The sequence below is a fragment of the Anomalospiza imberbis genome, chromosome 16, assembly GCF_031753505.1.
Source record: "Anomalospiza imberbis isolate Cuckoo-Finch-1a 21T00152 chromosome 16, ASM3175350v1, whole genome shotgun sequence".
Lineage (NCBI taxonomy): Eukaryota > Metazoa > Chordata > Aves > Passeriformes > Viduidae > Anomalospiza > Anomalospiza imberbis.
The window spans coordinates 2522175-2543273 of NC_089696.1; the positions used below are offsets into that span (position 1 = coordinate 2522175).

At 68.9% G+C, this 21099-nt stretch overlaps 2 protein-coding genes across 6 annotated transcripts in view; one reads left to right on the top strand and one right to left on the bottom strand.

The window, feature by feature from the left end:
* Positions 1-9712, top strand: part of LOC137483471 (mitochondrial import inner membrane translocase subunit TIM16-like) — a 37852-nt gene extending 28140 nt beyond the window's left edge. Inside the window, exons 10-31 of one of the 4 annotated variants that reach the window (XM_068206554.1) lie at positions 2902-2956; positions 3140-3197; positions 3283-3428; positions 3850-3945; positions 4021-4173; positions 4294-4426; positions 4505-4680; positions 4755-4863; positions 4966-5052; positions 5145-5287; positions 5359-5463; positions 5625-5710; positions 5784-5925; positions 6034-6123; positions 6194-6310; positions 6393-6528; positions 6635-6726; positions 6809-6895; positions 8263-8347; positions 8785-8924; positions 9309-9374; positions 9555-9712. In XM_068206554.1, coding sequence (XP_068062655.1) covers positions 2902-2956; positions 3140-3197; positions 3283-3428; positions 3850-3945; positions 4021-4173; positions 4294-4426; positions 4505-4680; positions 4755-4863; positions 4966-5052; positions 5145-5287; positions 5359-5463; positions 5625-5710; positions 5784-5925; positions 6034-6123; positions 6194-6310; positions 6393-6528; positions 6635-6726; positions 6809-6895; positions 8263-8347; positions 8785-8924; positions 9309-9374; positions 9555-9641 — 2389 coding nt within the window. In that variant the 3' untranslated portion in view covers positions 9642-9712. Of the gene's footprint in view, positions 1-2901; positions 2957-3139; positions 3198-3282; positions 3429-3849; positions 3946-4020; positions 4174-4293; positions 4427-4504; positions 4681-4754; positions 4864-4965; positions 5053-5144; positions 5288-5358; positions 5464-5624; positions 5711-5783; positions 5926-6033; positions 6124-6193; positions 6311-6392; positions 6529-6634; positions 6727-6808; positions 6896-6976; positions 7051-7490; positions 7716-8262; positions 8348-8784; positions 8925-9308; positions 9375-9554 lie in introns of those variants that run through there. The other 3 variants (XM_068206552.1, XM_068206551.1, XM_068206553.1) reach the window with 3 other exon arrangements.
* A 541-nt stretch (positions 9713-10253) lies between these two features.
* On the bottom strand, positions 10254-18696 carry GLIS2 (GLIS family zinc finger 2). 2 transcript variants are annotated; one of them, XM_068206556.1, is made up of 6 exons: positions 18386-18696; positions 14249-14627; positions 13646-13822; positions 13053-13186; positions 12438-12556; positions 10254-12329 (listed from the first exon to the last, which is right to left on the bottom strand). In XM_068206556.1, the coding sequence occupies exons 2-6, from the start codon at positions 14609-14611 to the stop codon at positions 11542-11544; spliced, it is 1581 nt and encodes a 526-aa protein (XP_068062657.1). In that variant the 5' UTR covers positions 14612-14627; positions 18386-18696; the 3' UTR covers positions 10254-11541. The 2 variants fall into 2 exon arrangements, with proteins under 2 accessions (XP_068062657.1, XP_068062658.1); XM_068206557.1 differs by lacking the exon at positions 18386-18696 and having other exon boundaries at positions 14249-14957.
* Positions 18697-21099: the final 2403 nt, after the last annotated feature.

Here is a 21099-nt window from a genome sequence, read left to right on the forward strand (position 1 = left end):
TTCACTGCCACCTGGCCATGCCGGATGGAGCCATGCTCCATGTCAGCCCCAAATACATCCCTCCCCTTGCCCGTGATGGATGCAGCACCAGGCCAGGATCCCAGGGCCAAACCCAAGCGCATCCCATGGCAAAACAGGGATGCGGCAAGGACAAGGAAGCGAGAGCCTTCTGTGAACTCCTGTCCCAGCCCACTGCAGTGCTACCGCCTCAGCCCAGCCGAGGCCCTACCATCAGCCAAGGCAGGGGCCAGCCGGGTGCCCCTGGCTCAGCTGAAGCCTCGCAGGGAGCAGGGCATGCCGACCCTTAGCCAAGGCCCCGGTGACACTCTGTCACTCTGGGCGCCCAGGCCACACCGAGTGTCCCACGGCCCGGCCCGGGCCCACCAGGGCCCCACCTCCCCATGAGCCCGCGGATGCCCGGCAGAGCCCCCTCCCACCCGTGGGCTGCCGCCCCACAGAGCCCCGGTGGCCGTGTGGAGTAGAGGGCGGTGTGGCGGCCGCGGCACTCACCGTGCGGGGCCGTGCGGGGCGGTCAGTCAGTCCATGGCGGCGACGCAGCGGCGGCCGGGCGAGCGCTCCCCTCACTGGCGGCGCCGGGCGCGGGGGGCGGCATTTAAACCGCGGGGGCGGGGCCTGCCCTCCCGCCGGGCACCCATTGGCTGAGAGCACGGAGGGGGTGGGGCGGGGCACGGCCGCCACGGAGGCTCCGCCCCCGCTCACCTGGGGCCCGATGGGGGCGGCACCGCGGGGACCCCCGGGAGCCCCCGGACCGCGGGGACCGCGGGGACATCCGGGACCCCTGGGACCCTGGAGTCACAGGGACCCCCTTGACATCCGGGACCCCTGGGACCCTGGAGTCACAGGGACCCCCTTGACATCCGGGACCCCTGGGACCCTGGAGTCACAGGGACCCCCTTGACATCCGGGACCTCTGAGACGCTGGAGTCACAGGGACCCCCTTGACATCCGGGACCCCTGGGACCCTGGAGTCACAGGGACCCTCTTGACATCCGGGACCTCTGGGACGCTGGAGTCACAGGGACCCCCTTGACATCCGGGACCCCTGGGACCCTGGAGTCACAGGGACCGTCAGGACTCCGGAGGCACAATTTCCCTGGGACATTCAGGACCTCTGAGTCACAGGGACCCCCTGGACCTCTGGGACCTTAGAGTCACAGGGACCCTCGGGATATCCAGGATCTCTGATTCACAGGGACCCCTGGGATACCCAGGACATCTGGGACCTCAGAGTCACAGGGACCATCAGGGCACCCAGGACCTCTGAGTCACAGTGGCCCCCAGCACCTCCAGGACCTCTGGGACCTGGGAGTCACAAGGATCCCAGAGGCCTCCACAGGGACCTCCAGACCCCGTGACCCCAGGACCTCCCAGAGTCACAGGGACCTTGAGACTTCAGGAGCCTCCAGAGTCACAAGGACCTCTGGGACCTCTTGGGAGCTCCATGTGACCCCAGGGCTCCCCAGAGTCACAAGGATCCCCAAGACCCACTGGACTTTTGGAAGCTCCCAGACCTTCCAAACCCTCCAGGGACCCCAGGACCTTCAGCATCCCTGGAGCCGGGGTCCCTGGGACCCCAGCACCCCTGGTGTGTGTACACACAGGTATAGGGCTAGATCCAGGTATAAGTATCTCCCTTGTATCCCCAGCACCCATGGGACCCCTGGCAACCCTGGTAACAAAAAAGGCTGGGTTGGGTGTCCTTGGCACCCCCAAGGACATCCATATCCAGTGTGCCCAGGGTAACCAGGGACTCTGGCACCGATGAGCCCCAGTACCCTGGCGTCTCAGTCCCCCCATGCCTCTGGCGTCCACAGAGCTTCTGCCACCGTGTGCCAGGGGACGGGGGGAAAGTGGGTGGCCCTCACATGCCCCTGTGACGGCAGAGCAATGCTCCCTGTTTGGCATGGTGAGGATGGCATGGGTTGGGCTGGGACAACCAGGCACTCAGGGTGCCCTTGTCCCAGAGCTGCACCACTGTGGTGCTGGCAGTGCTGGTGACTGTGGTGACAGCAGGGCAGGGGACCCCGGTGCCTGTCCCGGGCTTCCTGGCAGTGTTTGCCTATGTTGTGCCAACAATCCTGGGGCGGGACCATCCCATACCACCCTTAGATATCCTTCATGGCATGGGATGGCATGGAGCAGCTCCCTCCCCTTGGCACAGCCACAGAAACGTCAACCGAAAGTAATAGATTGTCCCTTTGGTCTCTGCCTGCGGCGCTCCCTCCTCCACCCCTGCCGAGGCAAGGCACAGAGTGTCTCTGTGCTCCTTTCACCACTGTCCCCTCAGGCCACCGAGTATTCCCTGTAGTCCCCTCCTGTCTCCCTGCGCGGTCTGGGACAGGGTGCAGGACAGGGAGCAGGGACACGCTCCAGCTGGCACAGCCGGGCCGCAGGGCACTCCCGGGGCTGGCCGGCTCCACAGGTGCCAGGGGAGGCGGGCGGTGAGCCGGGGTGTGCCACGCGCCCGCCCCGAACTGGCCAAGCCGGCCCGGCCGGCCTCGGGGCAACCCTGCGGGTGCCGGAGGCTTCCCCAGGTGAGGCCGGGTGCCATGGCCAGGCACAGGGAGCAGGGCAGGGAGCGGGATGCCCCACGGCTGGGCACTGCGCAGCCGGGGCTGGAAGCAGGTGGCAGTGACGTCCTGCTGTCAACCTGTCAGCCCGGGCTGGGACAGTGAGGGTTGTCACCTGGGGACCAGCCCAACACCCTGCACCCCCGGGCACGGCGCTGCCCTCCCATCGCAGCACGGCCTTATCCTGCCCCACGCCGCCCCAGGACGGCCTTTGGGGTGTGCACCAGTGGGGGAACAGCCTCCAGCCCCACATCCATGGGGGTGCTGTGCCCATGGGGGCCCCTGGCTCAGCACCCCCATTCCCTTGCAGGGTGACCATCCCGCTGTACGACGCCGACACGGCACTGCTGGTGCTGGCAGGGAAGGTGAGGTCCCATGGCTGGGGGGTGTAGGGAGGCACTGGGGGCACAGGAACATGCAGGGGGGTGTCATGAGGTGCATCTTGGTACATGTGGGTGCACCAGTGGAGTACAGGAGGTTGCATGTGGGTGCAGTGGGGTGCTTCCTACAGCCCCGCTCATTCCCTGTCCCTACCACCTCTCTTCCAGGGAGAAAACCTCCTCTACTGCTTTGAGGTGGCCCACACACAGCCAGCACTCACCCAGGGTAAGCAGGTCCCATCCCACCCATATCTCCCCCGGGGCGCTCACCACTGCCTGACCACCCACGCCACGGCCACCCTGTCCCGCAGTGACCCAGTGCCGGACAGAGGGCAGCACACGGGGCCTGGCGGCCGTGCCACGCCTGGCCCTGGATGTCATGGCCTGCGAGGTGCTCCGTGTCCTGCAGCTCACTGACACCGCCCTTGTCCCCGTCAGCTACCTGGTGCCACGCAAGGTAAGGCGGCCCTGTGGGTGTAGGTGCTTGGTGTCATCTCATGGGTGACACCTCACCAACACTGGGTGACAAAAAGGACCTGGCTGCAGTGAGACCCCAGTCCCCAGCCCGGGGAGAGCAGGAGTGGAGGTCAAACATTGATGTTGGTGGTGGGTTGCAGAGTCTGGGTGCTGGATTTGGGGAGCTGGGTGCTGCATGCAGGATTGGGGTGCTGGAGAGTGGATGCTGACAGCTGGGTGCCACCTGCTGGGTGCTGTTGTGCAATGGGTGCTGGGCACTTTAAGCAGCGGAAGTTTGGGTGCTGGGTAGTGGGGTCTGGGTGCTGGAAGTGTCTAGGGGTGCCAGGGATGCCCCAGCTGCAGCAGGACAGAGGCTGTGGGATTTTGAGAACATCTATCTCACCCCATCCCCTCTCCCCCAGTCTGTCCAGGAGTTCCACGAGGATCTGTTCCCTGACTGCACAGGGATGCTGCCAGCCACTGATGCCCAAGGCTGGTGGGCAGGGGACAGCCAGCAGGTCAGTGTCATCCGGGGGGGTGTCCTTGCTGGTGGCATTGCCATTGCCCCATGCTCACCATTGTGCTCGGTGCAGGTGGGGAGGGTCAGCCTGCACCCAGCACGGAGACCCACAGGGACCTTCACATCCCCCATCATTGCTGGCACCAGCCCCACCAACGCCGGCCACACAGATACCGACACTGGCCACACAGACACCGACAGTGGCCACACCGACGCAGACCAGAGTGTGAGCATGGGGCGCTGGAAAAGTGCACTGAATGCTGAAGGGGTGGGGTCCCTGCTGCCCTCATCCCATAAGACAAGGCTAGGGTGCCAGCACCCCCTGCCTGGGCTTTCTCTCCCATAGGAAGCCAGTGGCTACTCCTCACCATCCTCACTAGCCTCACCAGGCAGCGCGGCCACCTCGCTCTCAGCCAGCACCGGCCCCTCCAGTGGCTTTGCCAGCAGCCCCAGCCAGAAGTCCCTGCAGAGCATTTTGGGTGAGCAGGCAGTGGGGCGGGCTCGGGGTGCCCCACTGGGGGGATTCAGGGCGCTCACCCAGCCCTCGCCCGCTGCAGGGCCCAGCTCCCGCTTCCGGCACGCGCAGGGCCGGGTGCTGCACCGGGACCAGCACCTCACCAACCTGCGCGGGCTCAGCCTCACCACGCCGGGCGAGTGCGACGGCTTCTGCGCCAACCAGCAGCGCGTCGCCCTGCCCCTGCTCTCTGCCGGCGGCCAGATCGCCGTCCTCGAGGTAGCCCGGGGAGGTGTGGAGGCCGGCACGGCGCCGCGTGTGCCGTGCCGGTGACCCCCGGCTCTCGCCCGCAGCTCTCCAAGCCCGGCCGTCTCCCCGACGCGGCCGTGCCCACCATCCAGAATGGCGCAGCGGTGGCCGACCTCACCTGGGACCCCTTCGACCCGCGGCGCCTCGCTGTCGGTACGTGCGTGCCAGCCCTGCCGGGGCGTGCCCGGAGAGTCCCCCAGCTCCAGGCATTCCAGATCGCCCCATTAACCACCGCCCGTCCCTTCTGGCGCACAGCGGGCGAGGACGCCAGGATCCGGCTGTGGCGGATCCCTGAGGGAGGGCTGCAGGAGACCCTGCAGGAGCCTGAAGCTATTCTCCGAGGTGAGGGGCCTATTGAGCACCCCACAATGGGGACAAACCAGCCTGGTGGCACCCACAGCTGGGGACAACCACGCACTACTGAACCTCACCAGGTCACACGGAAAAGATTTACTCCATCCGCTTCCACCCCATGGCATCCGACCTCCTGGCCTCCTCCTCCTACGACATGACCGTGCGGATCTGGGAGCTGAGCGCCGGGCGGGAAGTCTTGTGCCTGCAGGGACACACGGATCAGGTAAAAGATGACAAATCCGGGGACACCTGAGAGGCAACTTTGGGACATTTGCACAACATCTGTCTCTCCAGATTTTCAGCATGGCTTGGAGCCCGGATGGGAAGAAGCTGGCAACGGTGAGCAAAGACGGACGGATACGGCTCTACGAGCCACGGCGCAGCTCTCAGCCTCAACAGGTACAATCCCAGCACTGGGGATGGGCTGGAGAGCTGGGGGTGTGGGCAGGAAACCCACCTGGGGGTGGGGGAAACCCACCTGCCCCCCCAAACCATGGAGGGGCACATGACTGCCCCCCCAGCTCCCTCGGAGCAGGCAGGGTGACCTTCATCCCATGCAGGAGGGCCCAGGTCCTGAGGGGGGACGCGGAGCGCGCCTGGTTTGGGTTTGTGGCGGTGACTACCTCCTGGTGTCCGGCTTTGACAGGTAAAGAGGGGGACACATATCAGGGCAGGGGTCCCTGAGGACACTGCTTGCTCTCACTGTCACCTCCCCACAGCCGCAGCGAGAGGAGGATCCTCCTGTACCGGGCACAGGCCCTGCCTGAAGGACCCTTGTCTGTCCTTGGTCTGGACGTGGCCCCTTCCACTCTCCTGCCCTATTACGATGAGGATACCAGCATCGTCTTCCTCACTGGCAAGGTGAGGGCTTGCCCTCCAAAAAACTGTGGGGCACCCTGCCTACAGCACCCCACAGTGCGGAGGGACCCTCCATGTCCCCTGACAGTCCCCATCTCGCTCCATCGCCAGGGTGACACCAGAGTCTTCCTCTATGAAGTGACCCCCGAGCCCCCCTATTTCCTCGAGTGCAACAGCTTCGCCTCCAATGAACCCCACAAGGTAAAGGGGGGATATGCTGCCTGTTCCCAGGCAGTGCTGCCAGGCCCCACTCACACCCCCACCCCACCAGGGCTTCGTCTTCCTGCCCAAAACGGCGTGCGAGGTGCGGCAGGTGGAGTTTGCCCGGGCGCTGCGCCTGGGGCAGAGCACCCTGGAGCCCGTGGCTTTCCACGTGCCACGCGTCAAGGTAGCTGGCGAGGGGGGCCGGCCGTGTTTGGGGAGGGGGACAGGAGGCAGGGCGCCCCCCTGAGCGCCCCTTGCCCCCGCAGAAGGAGTATTTCCAGGACGATCTCTTCCCGCCGACCCGCGTGTGGTGGGAGCCGGGCCTGGCTGCCGGTGCGTGGCTGGACGGGCAGGACGGGCAGCAGCGCCGTGCCAGCCTGCGCCCCGCAGACATGCTGCCAGGTGGGTGCAGGGGCTGGGCGAGGGCCCCCGGCCCTCAGGGGTGGCTGGGGGGGCTTTCGTCAACGGGGCAGAGCCGTCCCGCCCCATGCTGACAGCACTCTCACAGTGAGTGAGGCCCCCAAAGAGGCTCCCGCTCGGAAGTTCGTCCCTGCGTCCGTGTACCTGGAGGAGAAGACCGACGAGCAGAAGAAGGAGGAGGTGGGTTCTGGGGTGAGCGCCCTGCGCCAGGGCCCGGGCTGAGGCCCCGCGCCCCACGGCTCTGCCCGGCCTCTCCCCACAGCTCCTCAGCGCCATGGTGGCCCGGCTGGGCAGCAGGGACGACCCGCTGCCCCAGGACTCCTTCGAGGGCGTGGACGAAGACGAGTGGGTGAGTGCGGGAGGGGGACACACGACCCCCGGCTGGGTCTCAGCCGGCCCCGCCGCGCCCCTCACCCCCGGCCTCCCGCAGGACTAGGCTGGAGCCGCACCCCCAGAGCAGCCGGGACCCCCGCTCCCGCCGGGCCCGGCGGAGCGACCCGCAGGAGGAGGAGGAGGAGGAGGAGGTGCAGGAGAAGCAGGGCCCGCCGCGGGCAGGACCCGCTATTAAAGCCGCTGCACCAGCACCGTGTCCTGCCGTGATCCTGGGACACCGGGGGCGACGCGGGGACCGGGAATGGGGGAGACACGGGGAACAAGGGGGCTGGTGGACCGGGGGCGACACAGGGACAGGCTCCAGGGGGATACGGGCATCGGGGTGACACGGGGATCGACAGTGGCGGGACACGGTAACCGAGCGGGACATGAGGACCGGGGTAGGGGGTATACGAGGACCGGCCCCGGGTGGACATGGAGACGGACACCGGGGGACACGGAAATCGGGAATAACACAGGGATCGAGGGAGGCCCAGGGACCGCGGCAGGGGGTAACACGGGGACTGGGGGAACACGGGGACCAGGGGCACACCGGGCCCGGCACCGGGATAACCCAGGTTCCGGGGATGGGGGGCACAGGGACCGGGGGCACGCGGATAGCGGGCCCGGGGAAGTGGCGCCCCACCCGCCGGCGGGCCTCCCGGGCGGGGAGACCGCCAGAGGGCGCTGTGGCTGCAGCGGGGACGCTCCGCCCGCGCCGCCGCCGTCTCGGTGTCCGCCGTGACCCTCACCCCCGGCCACGTGACCGCCGGGGCGGAAGCGGCGGCGGGGACATGGTGAGAGGGGACGGGGGGACGCGGCGGGGGGACACCGGGACGGGGCAGCGGAGCTGGGGCTGGACAGGGCCCGGGCAGGGGCAGCGGGCTCGGGAACGTGCGAAGCAGCCGGTTCCGGGAAGGCCAGGGCCAGTGGAGAAGGGACGGGGGTCACAGGACCAGGGAAGGGGGAAGAAGTCATGGGGAGGGTGGACAGGGCCAGAGGAGGGAGGACAGGGCCAGTGAAAGCGGAGCAGGGACAGAGGAGCGGGTCACAGGACCAGCGGAGAGGGGACAAGGCATGGGGACGGGGGGCGGGGGAGAGGGGAAAGGGCCTGGGGAGGGGACAGGGTCTGGGAAAGGAATCACAGGGCCTGCGTGCGGGGACAGGGACAGGGACAGAGGGGGGGACAGGGCCAGGTACGGCCATGACGGCAGTCAGGTGGGGTCAGAGAAGACCCCCGGGGGATGGGGAGAGGTGACAGAGCCCTTGGGGTTGTGCAGGGCTCATGGGGAGGTGACAGGGCAAAGGAGCCGTGGTGGCTGTGACAGCAGCGTGTCCCCGCAGGCCAAGTACCTGGCACAGATCATTCTGGTGGGGGCCCAGGTGGTGGGACGGGCCTTCATGCGGGCGCTGCGCCAGGAGTTTGCAGGTAGGAGCTGGGATGCTGCTCCATGAGCTCCGTGTGCCCACGCTGCCCTGCTGGGCACTGCTCCACATCCCCACCCTTCCCTGGGCACCCTAGCGCTCCCCATCCCGGGCTGTGCCTGCAGGGGACACTGCCGGGTTGTCACCAGGCTCCATCCTGGCCCTGGCACTGCTGCCAGGCTCCCAGAGATCCCGGCACCCCAAAGGGCAGAGTGGGATAATCCCTGGGATGTGGCAGCCCCAGCCCTGCCTTGCTTGTAGCAAATGGTGCCTGCCTGGTCCCTGCCACCTCCCTGGCACTGGGACAGCGTCCAGATGTCCCCGGGGTGGCTGGATGGGGACACAGGGGGACACGGGGGTCTGAGCACCTGGAAGTGCGCAGGCTCTGCTGCCTGAGGGCCGGGGTGGCCCTCAGGGGGACTCAGGCTCTGGTGTCCCCAGCGAGCCAGGCCGCGGCCGATGCACGGGGACGCGCCGAGAGGCCCCAGTCCGCTGCTGCCTCCAGGATCATCGGCATCAGCCTCCAGGAAGCTCAGCAGATCCTCAACGTCTCCAGCCTCAACCCTGAGGAGATCCAGAAGGTAGCGGCTTCCTTGGGGCCAGGGAGGGATGGTGCTGGCAGGGCCTGGCCTCTCCAAGGGTGCTGCTGTGCATGGGGGTGGCGGCTGGTCCCCCGTGCTGTCTTGGGCTCAGTTATCACAGTCTGAGGATTCCCTGCCCCAGCTGGAGCAGCCCCTCCAGACTTGGCCTCTGCATCTGCCCAGCGGGGCTGCTCAGGGAAGGGACGTGGGATCTCTGGAAGAGCCCTGCTGGGAACATGGGGACTCCCAAGGGGTGTCAGGCAGAGGCAGCCGTGTCCCCAGGATCGCTCTTCAGCAGTTCTCTGGGGACTGGGAGGCTGCCAGGGTTCGGGAGCGGGAATGGCAAGGCTGGGGGTGCCTCTGACCCAGAGCTTCTCTCGGCAGAACTACGACCACTTGTTCAAGGTGAACGACAAATCAGTGGGAGGCTCCTTCTACCTGCAGTCCAAGGTGAGCGCCGGCAGGAGCAGGGCAGGGGCTGCACCTTCCTTCCCCTGCCTGGGTTTTGGGACAGGCAGAGCCTGGATGTAGCCATGGATGAGGCAGGGAGGGGAGAGGGCACCCCATCCCTGGGTGTCACCCCATCCCTGGGTGTCACCCCATCCCTGGGTGTCACCCCGTGACCCACAGGTGGTGAGAGCCAAGGAGCGGCTGGACGAGGAGCTGCGCATCCAAGCCAAGGGCGACAAGGAGAAGGGGCGGAAAGCCGAGACGTGACTCCTGCCACCCCTGCCCCCCGTGCCCCTCACCCTTAACTTATAGGTAGCCAATAAACACCGTGTCCTGCAGCACGTGGCCTGGCTGCTCCACACCCGGGGAGGGAGCGGGGACCTGCCTGCCCAGCGATCCCTGCAGGGATCGGCCCCTGCGAGGGGCTGCGTTTGCCCGGGGGAGGAGGAGGAGGAGGAGGAGGCAGCTGGGGAAGAAGGGGTGTCCCCAGGGCACTGAGGCTGCCAGGGCTCAAATGGCACTGGGGGAGGCTGCAGGAGCTATTTTTGGTCGGGAGGTTGGATGCTCTTGGATGGAGTGCACAGCTACCTCTGGCTCCATACCCTGGGAGTGCTGTGCCGTTACCTTCTCCCAGTGTGGATGGCTGCTGGCTCGGGGTGAGGGGCTGTGAGGGGACACGCTGTGGCTGTCCCCACCTGCAGCTCACCCCGCCGATGCTGGCAGGCTTTCACTGGTGCCAAGGCCGCCTGAGCAGGAGCGTGGGGACACGGCTGGGGGTCAGGCAGGGCCAGCCGTGCACCCAAGGTCACACCCGTCCCTCCCCTGCACCCCTCTGTCCCCAGCGCCGTTGGCACCGCGACCACGGACTGAAACAGGAACTTACTTCAACTTCACTTTATTGTTTTCTTAATAAACTTCCTCTCCCCTGGACGAATATAGTGTTACAGTCGTTAGCTTATCTCGTACTTGTGCAGTCCTTACACGCTACGCTAACAGCGATGGAGCCCAACAGGAGGAAAATAAAAACAACCCAGAAACTACGATAGAAAGGCACTTCGAGACCGTTAAAATACTGATGTCCTGGAATGTGCAACAACAAACCGATGAGGAGCGAGGAGACGTTTCACCGGCCGGGGCGGCCTGGTCGAGGGCCCGCAGCCATGCTGGGCTAGGGCAAGTGCCGGGCGGCCGCCGGTGAGGACAGGGAGACCGGCTCCCTGCGGGGCACGCGGGGCTCCTTCAGCACGGGAGGGCAGGACCGGGGAGACCCCCGTGGCTCGGAGCGAGCGGGACGCGGGTGACCCGCGGGGGAGGCTCCGAGCTGCCCCCGCGCTGAGGCTGGGCACGCTGCCCCACGGCCGGGGGCTCGCCCGGGAGCATCCCACCGCTGCATCCCGAGGAGCGGGTGCCCGGCAGCCGCTGCCGGCCGTGCCCGCGCTGCCCGCATGCGCTCGCGGTGCGTGGTTAGGTATGAACGTAGCTAGAGGGGGGCTGTGCCCCGGCGAGCGGCACACGCGGCCGTGTGCCTTGTCACGGGAGGGCCGGGGAGGCGGCGGGACGGGGGCGGCCGTGGGGAGGGAGAGCGGAGGAGGCCGGCGGGCGCCAGGCCGGCGAGTGCCCAGCCAGCTGGGCCCGGCACGGGGTGCCGTGGCCGCGGCACTGCCCGCGGCCGTGCCGGCCGTGCGGGGTGGGATGGCACGGCCGGGCACAGCTCGGGGCTGCGGAGCGGGTGGTCCCTCGGCTGTCACCCCGCTGTCCGTGCGGCAGGAGCCTGCGGGCTGCAGCCCCCGCCACAGCAGCACCGAGGCCTCGGGCAGGGGGACGCCGAGTCAGCGGAAGCAGGAGAGCCCGAGCGGGACCCTGTCGGAGCAGGGGGCTGGTCGAGAAATAAATAGCGGCGTATCCGGCTGCCTAGGGCCGGGGGGGAGAGGGGGCAGGGGGACGCCCCCTGTGCCCCACCTGCCCCCAGCACGGGGTCGCAGCCGGCTCCGGCCGCCGAGGGATTATTGCTTTTCTCAGAAGAGTCCGTTCTTCTTTCGTGACGGGTAAAAGCACGAGCGAGGCCCCGCCGGGGCTGCAGGGGGAGGACAGGGCCATGCCCCCCCGTCCCCAGGGAGCGGGATCTGCCCACGGGGCCGGCGGCTGACCCCGGGCATCGTCGGGCCCCTCAGTTGACGGCGGCGGGCTTGAGCAGCAGGGAGCCGGGGGGGATGAGCACCCAGCCGGGGGGCAGCGCCTCGGGGCTGCCCCCCGAGCTGACACCGGCCGAGAGGTCGAGCACGGCCCCCGGCAGCAGTGCCAGGCTCTCCGGGGGCACCCGCGGCCGCCCCGGCTCCGTCCTTTCGCCCCTCTCCTTCCGGCTCTCCAGCCCCTTGCCCGCCTTGGGCGGCCGCCCCTCAGCCCCGCTGCCCTTCTCCCCCTCGGCCTTGGCCCCGCCGGCCAGCAGCGACATGACGGGCAGCCCCAGCCCCGCCGCGAAGGGCGAGGGCAGCAGCGGGCTCTTGGCCAAGTTCAAGGGGCCGCCGTTGAGGGGCAGGACGGGGCCGGGCAGAGCGGGCAGCGCGCCCGCAGCCCCGCAGCCCAGGGCGCTGAGGTCGAGCGGTGCCGGTGCCAAAGGGATGGGCAGCGCCGGCAGCCCCGGCGGAGCGAAGAGGGCGGCGGGGTTGGGGATGACGAGCTGCGCCCCGTTAACGTAGGGCACCTCCGCCGAGCCCAGGGGCGTTTTGGGAGGCGGGTGGACCTTGAGCATCTCCGGGTGCTCGGGGGACACAAAATGGCCGTGGGCTTTGATGTGCTTGCGGAGGGAGCTGGGGTCGGTGTAGCGCTTGTGGCAGCCCGGCATCTTGCAGGAGTAGGGCTTCTCCACGTAGTGCGTGCGGGTGTGCTTGAAGCGGTCGCTGGAGTTGGAGTAACGCTTGTTGCAGCCTTCGTAGGGGCAGATGTAGGGCTTCTCACCTGTGGGACAGCACCCGGTCTGCCAGGGGCCACCAGCCCTGCCGTGTCCCCCATGTCCCCCCGAGCCCCCCGCTGCCCCAGTGAGCGCAGTGCGGGGGCTGCGCTGACCTGTGTGCGAGCGGTTGTGGATTTTCAGGTTCTCCAGGCGGGAGAAGCTCTTGTTGCAGGTGGGGCAGCGATGCGGCTTCTCGTTGGTGTGCGTCCGGATGTGGATCAGCATCTTGTACCTGCCGGGATTGGGGCAATCACAGAATCATGGAACAGGTTTGGTTGGGAAGACCTTAAAGCTTGTATAATTCAATCCCCCTGCCGCGGGCAGGGACACTTTCCACACTTTCCACTATCCCAGGCCCTGTGCCAGGGCCTGCCCACCCTCACAGGGAACAATTTCCTCCCAATATCCCATCTAAACCTCTCCTCTTTTAGCTAAAAACTGTTCGCCCTTGTCCTATCACCATCTGCCCGTGGAAGCATTGGGGAGGGAATGTTAGAGAGGGAGTCACTCCTGACTTCCAGGGCAAGTCCTTGTCCCTCTGCCTTGACTATGGGGTGGGAGAACAGGGACATCCAGGCCAGCACAGCCACCCAGCCCCCCCAGGACCTCGCACCCTGCATGAGAGGGAGGGAGGGACAGATGGAAGCTTCCCCCACATATCCCTAGTGCTGGGCTCCTGCCTCCCCACAGCAGCCCCCCAGAGATCCCCTGGAGGTCCCCATGCCCACCTGGCATTGAAGCCCCTGCCATGACGGGCACAGCCCTCCCAGTGGCAGCAGTACCCCGCGTCCTTCTCGGGTTTGACGTGGAAGTCGTTGACGTGGTCCACCAGGTCTTGCAGGAGGTCGAAGAACTGGTTGCACTGTGGGCAGGAGGCTGGGGGTAAGGGAGCCCAGCAGGGTGGGCACCAGGGGGGCCAGTCCCCCCACCATGGCCAGCACCTGCCCCCCATCCCAGCTCCCACCTGCACCCTGTGTGCAGCAGCACCAGCATTTGGGGAAATGGGAATGGCCCTTTGCATGACCCCCAGCCCTGTATCACCCCCCAGCATGGCTGCACAGCGCCCACTCTCCACCACCACCTTTCCAGATCTACTGTCCCTGCTTGGCTTCCCAGCCCCAAAACTTGCCCACAGCCCCAAAGAGCTCTGCCATGGCCTCCCAGCCCCATGTCATCTCCCCCAGCCCACAACTCCCCTGCGTGCCCTCCATCCATGCAATGCCCATGTGGTCTCCCAGCCCCTCATCACCACCTCTACCCCCTCAAATCTCCCACAAACCCCCACCACAACCCCCCATGGCCCCCAGCCCTCCCTGCTGACCTTGGACCAGCGGCAGACGAGCTGCTTGGGCAGGGGCAGCTCGGGGGGGAGCCGTTTCTCCTTGCTGGGGGGCAGGAAGGCGGCAGGGGGCAGGTGCAGAGCCCCCCCGGCCCCCAGCGGCAGGAAGAACTGGAAGGAGCTGGGGAGGCCATCGATGTAGCGCAGGGACTGGAAATCCTGGAGCAGAGTCCAGATGGAGGAGCAGTGGGGTACAGGGCCAAGCTGGATGGAGACCCCCAGAGACACCCCCCGAGCCCTTCAAGAGATTCTTCCCAGCCCCCCAGGAACCCCAGAACCTCGCAGAGACCACCCCCCTTCCCCTGAGATCCCCCCACACTCCCCAGAAAACCCCTAGATCTGCCAACCCCCCCTCCCCCAGGGACCCCAAAACCCCACAAATACCCCCAGGCACACCCCAAAGAGACCCCCCAGGAGTCGCCCCGGGGATACCTCTGGGGTCGGGGGCCGAGGGGGCCAGGCAGGACATTGACCCCGGACTGTGTGTACACCGGCAGCACCGGGCACGCTGCCGAGGTCGGGAGCGCCGTCCGGGCACAGTCCCCAGAGCTGGGGACACCTCGGGGGGGCCACGGCCGCACTTACGTGTGGGGTGAGGGGGCCGGGCAGGTCCCCGCTGCCCTGGCGCTCAGGGGACAGCGAGGCACTGCCAGCCGGAGACTCCCCCCCGGAGCGGGGCGAGAGGCTGAGGTCCACCACCGGCACGGCGGCCGGGAAGCGTCCATCCCGCGGCTCCACCAGCCTGGAGTGTCCCAGGAGCCCGGGCGACGGCGAGGCTGGCACGGCCCGGCGACCCCCCCGGCTGCCCCCTCGGCCATCCCCGGCCGGCGGGGTGTCCGGGCGCTGGGGAGCGCGGGGTCGAGGGCCGGAGGGGCCCCGCTTCTCGCGGGCAGCTCGCAGCTTGGAGATGCTCAGCTTGAGGTCCAAGGGCTCCTCCAGGGAATGCATGGTGCCGGGGTGGGCTCTGCGGGGGACACCCAGGGGTCACTGCGGGGCCGGAGGGCACCCCGGTGCCACCCAGAACATCGCCCCAGCCCGGCCCCATGGCAATGCCCGCTCTGCTCCGGGCCGGAGGACTCGGTGCTGGCACGGAGACCGTGCCGTCCTTTCCGGCCACCCTGCCGCGGCCCCCTCCCGCAGCGGGCAAAGGGCAGGGCATGGCACCGGGCCCCCCCCACCCCGGCCCTTCGGTGTCCCCAGTGTGTCCTCTCCGTGTCGCCGGCACAGCCCCTTGGCCCACGACCAAACCTTGCCGGGGATTGCCAAATCCCCTGGGCACCCGCGGAGCTAGAGCTGTGGTGTCCCCATTCCACCCCCCCATCCGTTCCTCCATCCGTCCGTCCGTCCGTCCGTCAGTCCCCGCGGGCCTGCCCCAGCGAGGCCTTTCCCAGCGGCAGAGAAGGGCGGTGGCGGCCACCAGCCCGGCGGTGACCCGGGCGGCCGAGCCCGCTGGCCCCAGCCCCGGAGGCGGCAGAGCTTCCTCCCCCGCCGGGGCCCCTTCCCCGCCGGCCAACGCCGCTGCTGCCGGGGCCGAGCAGGGGCTGCCGGCCGCACGGCGTGGCACAGAATGGCATGGAATGGCACACAACACAATGCCACCCTCGTGGCTCGGCCGCCGCACATCTGGCGGGCAGCTGAGAACGGGCAGCTCGGTGCAGCAGTGAGCGCCCGAGCCAGAGCCGATGCCGTCCCCCGGCTGTGCCCCCGCGGCCACCCGCATCGCCCAGGGCAGGGTGGGGGCGGCCGAGGGGCCGTGTCGGGGGGTACGGCGCACCCAGCACACGTGGCAGCGGGGGGGGCCCCCTCCATCCCCACCCCGCCCCGGGGGGCCCGTCCCCCGCCCTGCCCCGCCGGAGGGGCCCCCCGCGCTGGCGGGGGTCCAGCCCGGCTCAGACGCTGAGGAATGCGGAGGAGCCGCGGGGGGCATGGGGCCCGGGCGGCGGGGCGGGGGACCCCCCGCCTGCACCCCTGTGCTGGCCGAGGGGCCGGCCCCAGGGGGGGTTCCTGTCCCAGGCTCCCAGGGTGGGAGGAGCCGCCCCACGGCATCTCATCACCCCGAGCCTCCCGCGGCCGTGGGGTCAGCCCCATAGGCGGGTCCCTCCTCTTCGGCGGAGCGGGGGGGGGTTCTCGCCTGAGCATCCACCTCCTCCCGCCGCTGTGGAGGCTGCCCCATCTTAGCGTCCCATCTCCCGGGACAGGGACACTCGCTGAGCTTTCCCGACCTGCCTACAGTGGGGCCCTTCGCCTCTGGGGGGGCCTCACCCTGCACCCCACTGCGGGATGTGCCCATGGGGTGTCCCCACCCTGAGTCCCACCACGGTTCTCGGGCTCCAGCAACCCCCGTGTGCCCCACGGCCTGGTGGCACAGCTCGGGGGCAGACAGACACAGGGGCAGGACCCCACAGCTGGGGTGGCACAGCAGGACCCCCAGCCCAGGAAATAGGGGTGGGGCTGGCAACCCTCCGGCGACGGTGGTCCCGCAGTGGGGCCAGGCAAGGCGTCACTGCTGGTCCCACCACGACGGTCGTGTCCTGACGTCCTCAGGGTTGGGAGGTTGGGGGTCCCGGTGCGGGCGGTGCTGGGTGGGGACCGCAGCCATCCCCGGGCGGGACGGGTGGGAAAGGGGCCTCCAGCCGCTGACGCCAAGGCTCCCAGCGCGGCCGCGGGCGGGCGAGCAGGAGGCTGCCAAACCACGCGGCCTCGGGAAACGGGGCGCCGCGGGGGCCCCGCCGGGATGGGGACGGGGACAAGCCCTGCGGTGGCTTGGCCGGACGCCCCAGCACCTGCGGCCCCCGCGCGAGGCCCCTGCCCGCTCCTGCCTGCCCCTGCCTGCTCTCCCCCCATGGCCTCTCCTGCCCGCGCCAGGCGCTGCCAGCCCAGCCCCAGCCCAGCTTCCCCCCCGCCACACCAGTTCAAACCAGTCCGTCGCGGGGCTGGGCCCAGGGGCTTCCCAGTCCGGGTGGGGGCCGCTGGGATGGAGCCCGGGCGCGGGGGGAGCCCTCCCATCCCCACCGGCCAGGCTGGGGTCCCCTGGGCTCCCCACACTGCCTGGCCGCCGGCACGGCTGGGGGACCCGGGGTGACCCCGGTGCAGCCGGCGGGGTGCCAGGTCTCCACGCTGCTGGCATTGCCGGGGTGTCGTGTATCCCCCCTCCAGCCCCAAACCCGCCAGGAATAGCACAGAGGGACCGCGGGCAGAGGCTCCCGAGGCGCGGTGGGCTCGGGGATGGCGGCGGTGCGGGATGTCAGTGCCATCGCCGGGGGATGGTGACCCCGGGGCTCGGGGAGTGGGAGCGGTGCCAGCGCTGCAGGCAGGGCTCGGTCTCCGCCGCCGTGGCAATTGGCAGCGGCAGGCTGGCACCGCCGCGACGGGGGGCAGTCCCCGGAGCCCCCCGTGCCAGGGCAGCGTGGGTGGGTTGGCAGGATGCGGGTCATTGTCCCCACGGCTGCTGGCAGGACACGGGCGCCCGTGGGACCCGCCATCGCTGCAGATGGTGCTGGCACTGCCACAGCCGCTCCTCACAGGAGCCCACCGGTGTCTGACGGGTTTGGGAGGGGGTCACATCCTGTTGGTAGCTCCATCTTGTCACTGTGACCCTCCAGCACCCGTCACCCCACGCCAGCCGGGCTGCCGGCAGCTGCCAAAGGTGTCCCCAGGAGTGGACATGGCTGTGGTCGATGCCACGGTTCCCCCTTCCCTCATGTGGAAGCCGCGGGGATCCTGGCAGAGGGCTGACAGCAGCCCCCTGCCACCCCGGGAGCAACCCCACAGCAGTGCCGCCAGCATCAGGGCCCCTGCCACCCCTGCCTGGGGACACAGCTGGAGCAGGCAGGGACAGCAGCGGGGTGGTCCCCAGCAACCAGCAGATCAGCACCCTGGGTGCGGCAGCACCGTGGGGATGGGGGCACATGGGGACCCTGGCTAGGGGAGGCGGTGACAGAAGGGTGACAAAGGCATGGGGAAGGGGAGGTGTCCACTGGCTGCAGGGTTTCTCCATGCTGGGCAGGGAACCGAGCGCCTGCAGCAGTGCCTAGGGGACACCGGGGACAATTTGCGGTCCCCGCTGCTGGCACTTCAGGGAGAGGGTCACACCGTCCTAGTCCCCAGAACACCCCGCAATGGCACAGCCTGGGCTTGGCCACCCCACGCCTCAGCCCTACGAGGCCGTGGGATTGTCACCCCCCATGGTGGGGACTGTCACTTCTCATGATGGGGATCGGGAGGCCCCCGCGAAGGGGACCGGGGTGACGGGCGGCTGCCGGGCGGTGGCACCGCCGGCGTGAGACCGGGATGGGGACGCCCTGCACCCCCCACCTAATGCCACCCTCTCTCCCTTCTCGCACCATGGGGACACTGATGTGTCCCCGGAGGTGGCCGCAACCGGGCAGAGCCACCCAGCACGTCCCCGCCGCAGCCCCCGCCCCACGGCCAAGGTCAGGACACCCGCCCGGGGTGCGGGGGGACGGCGGGTGACGGTCACCCCCCCGGCTCCCACCGGGCAGCGGGGAAGCCCCCTCTCCTTATTTCCCTCGGGGGTGCGGCGGGGCCACGTCCCCCCACGACCCGCTCCCTGGGCGGGGGGGCTGCAGGTGCCAAGGGACCCCCCGCACCACCGAGAGTGGCGAGGAAGGGGCTCCCCGGAGGGTCCCCCCTCCCCCCGGCGGTGGCAGCATCCTCCTCATCGTCCTCCTCCCCTCCGCGGCGCCCGGAGCGCGATCGTACCTGCGGCGGGGGCTCAGCGCCGGGCGGGAAGCGGGGCGGGGTGCGGGGCTCGGCGGAGCGGGGCCCCCCGGGGCCGGTGCCGGGGCCGGTGCGGGGCGGCCGGGCCGCTCCGCCACATCCGCAGGGGCTGGGGGCGGGGGTGGCGGCGGCGGGGCTGGGCCCCCCCTGCCCGGTCCCGGGGGCGGCGGCGGGGCGGGGGCTCTGCCCGCCGTGATTTATGGCCGCCCCGCACCGAGCGGCCCGGCCCCGGCTGCGGGCGGCGCTGGGCGGGGGCGGGGGCGGCCCCTCCCCGCCCCCGCGGGGGGCACCGGGGGGCACCGAGCCCCGCCCCGGGGGGGGGGGGAATCCGCGGGGGCAGACCCGCCACCCCCCCGCACAAGGTCACCCCGACGCTGCGGCAGAGCCGACCCCCCTCCCCCGCGTGTCCGTGTCCCCTCCGCGTGTCCCTGTCCCCCGCCGGGGACGTGGCGGGGCGGGGGGCGGCACCCACCGGAGCCCCCACGTCGTACCGGGGCGGCTCGGGGAGGGAGGGTGGGGGTCACACCGGGGAAATGGGGGTTGGGGGGGATCCCCCTCCCCGCAGGAGCGGCGCCGCCCGCCCGTCGCGTGACGTCACAGAGCGGGGCTGGCGTCACGCCTGGCGGGGGCCCCCGCATGACGTCACCGGCGGGGGGGTTGTCCCGGGGCCGCGGCTCCTTCCGGCGGCAGGATGTGGCGGGGCCGGCCCGGATGCTGCAGCCTCGCCGGGGGGGTCCCTCCCCCGGGGCCCACGCGGGTGGCTGGGCACACCCCACCCGGGATTTTATTTTGGGGGAGGAATGCAGCTGCGCTGTCCTCAACGGCCCCCCCGAAATGGGGGGGCAGGGACGGGGGGACACAACATTGCCCCACGCGTTTTTTTTTTTTTTTTTTTTTTTTTTTTTTTTTAACGGGGAAAACTGCAATGTCCCTAACAGCGCCGCTATAAAAGGGAGGGCACACGCGTGGGGGACAGCACTGTCCCAGGCGGGTGGCTGAAGTCACACCCCACCAAAACACCCGTGGTTTTTTTGTTTCCGTTTTTTTCTTTTTCTTTTTTTTTTTTTTCAGGGGAGATGCGGTGTCCTCCCTACAAAAGGGAGGGACACACGGGGAGGAAGCTCCGTTCCATGCAGACTTCTGGGTGGAGAGGGAGCTGCCGTGTCCCCAGCAGCCCCACAAAAGGTGGGACACGAGTGAGGGACAGAATTGTCTCACGCGGGCCGTTGAAACCACATCCCACCCGCGGTTTGGGGTTTTCTTTTGCGGGGACAGAGCTGCTGTCCCCAGCAGCCGCGCAGCAGAACGGGGGACACGAAAGCAGGGACGGTTCTATGCACACAGGTGGCTGAAGCCACATCCTACCCGTGGTTTGGGTGTTTTTGTGCGGGGAGCCGCTGTGTCCCCAACATCCCCGCCACAAGCAGGAGAGACACGGGAGGGCAGCACTGTCCCACGCGGGTGACCGAAATCCCACCCCGCCCGAGGGATTTCCTGCGGGAGCGGGGGAAGCCGCAGTGTCCCCAACAGGCTCACGATGAAGGGGAGGGGGGACGCGGTGGTCCCCTGCCGTGGGGGGACGCGCAGCCCCCGCAGTGGGGCCCCTGCGGGGGCCGGGCAGGGGGCCCAGGGGACACCCGGCAGAACCTGTCCTGCAGCTCCCAGCGGGGCCAGGCTGTGGGATGGGGAGGGCTGAGCCCACCCTGCTCTGCAGGGCCGGGTCCTGCCCCTCCAGGGTGACAGCCCACCGCCAGGACCCCCTGGTGTTCCCGCTCCGGTGGCCCTGGACCCACGCAGACAGTGCTGGGGGGGCTTTGGGGGGAGGCCACCTGCCACAGGTAGGTCCCTCAGGTACCACACGGCTCTGCCACCCCCCACGACCCCTGCCAGCCCACCGTGGCTCCTGCTAGCCCTGTGACCCCCTGCCACCCTCTACACCTCCACAGCCCCCCAAAGCTTCTATCATCCCCCCCCATTATCCCCCTAAGCTCCCCCATCCCCCACAACTCCTCTGCCAGCCCCCCAGAAGCCCCTCTAAAAGCCCCCTGCCACACGAACCTGTCATCCCCAAACCCTGAACCCCCACCTGGAGCCCCACCCTGTGCCAGCGCACGTGAGCCCCCCATGCCTCCTGTGAGCTCCATGCCCCCGCCAGTCCCCAACCCCCCTGCTAGGCCCTACAGCCCCCTGCCAGCTCCCAGACCCCTCCAGCAGTTCCTCGAGTCCCCTGCCAGCTTTCAGAGCCACTCTGCCAGCCCCCAGAGCCCCCCATCAGATCCTCAAGCCCCCCGCCAGCCCCCATCAACTCCCCAAGCTCCCCACCAGCTCCCAGAACCCCCCATCAACCTTCAGAATGCCTCTGGCAGCCACCAGAGCCTCCTCCCCAAAGCCCCTTGCCAGCCATGGGAACCCTGTCACTCCCAGCTCCCTGAGCCCTGTGACAGCCCCAAAGCTGCTGTGACCCCCCTCCCCCCAGCCACGGACAACCCCCTGAGCCCCCCAAACCCAGACCCTGCTGGAAACAGGAATGGGCTGGGATGGGGTGGGATAGGAATGGGATCAGATTGAATAGAAGAGGATGGGACAGGATTAGGATAGGCTGGGGTGGGGTAGGATAGGATGGGGAGGGGATTAGGCAGGATTGGGATAGGGATGGGATGGAGATAGGGTAGAATGGGGTGGGACAAGCTGGATGT

Excerpts from the sequence above, each read along its gene's own strand:
- GLIS2 (XM_068206556.1), bottom strand. The coding sequence starts at position 14,611 with ATGCATTCCCTGGAGGAGCCCTTGGACCTCAAGCTGAGCATCTCCAAG. Across the intron at positions 12,557-13,052 it reads GGCAGGGGCTTCAATGCCAG|GTACAAGATGCTGATCCACA; the intron begins GTGGGCATGGGG and ends CAATCCCGGCAG. Across the intron at positions 12,330-12,437 it reads CCACAACCGCTCGCACACAG|GTGAGAAGCCCTACATCTGC; the intron begins GTCAGCGCAGCC and ends GCTGTCCCACAG.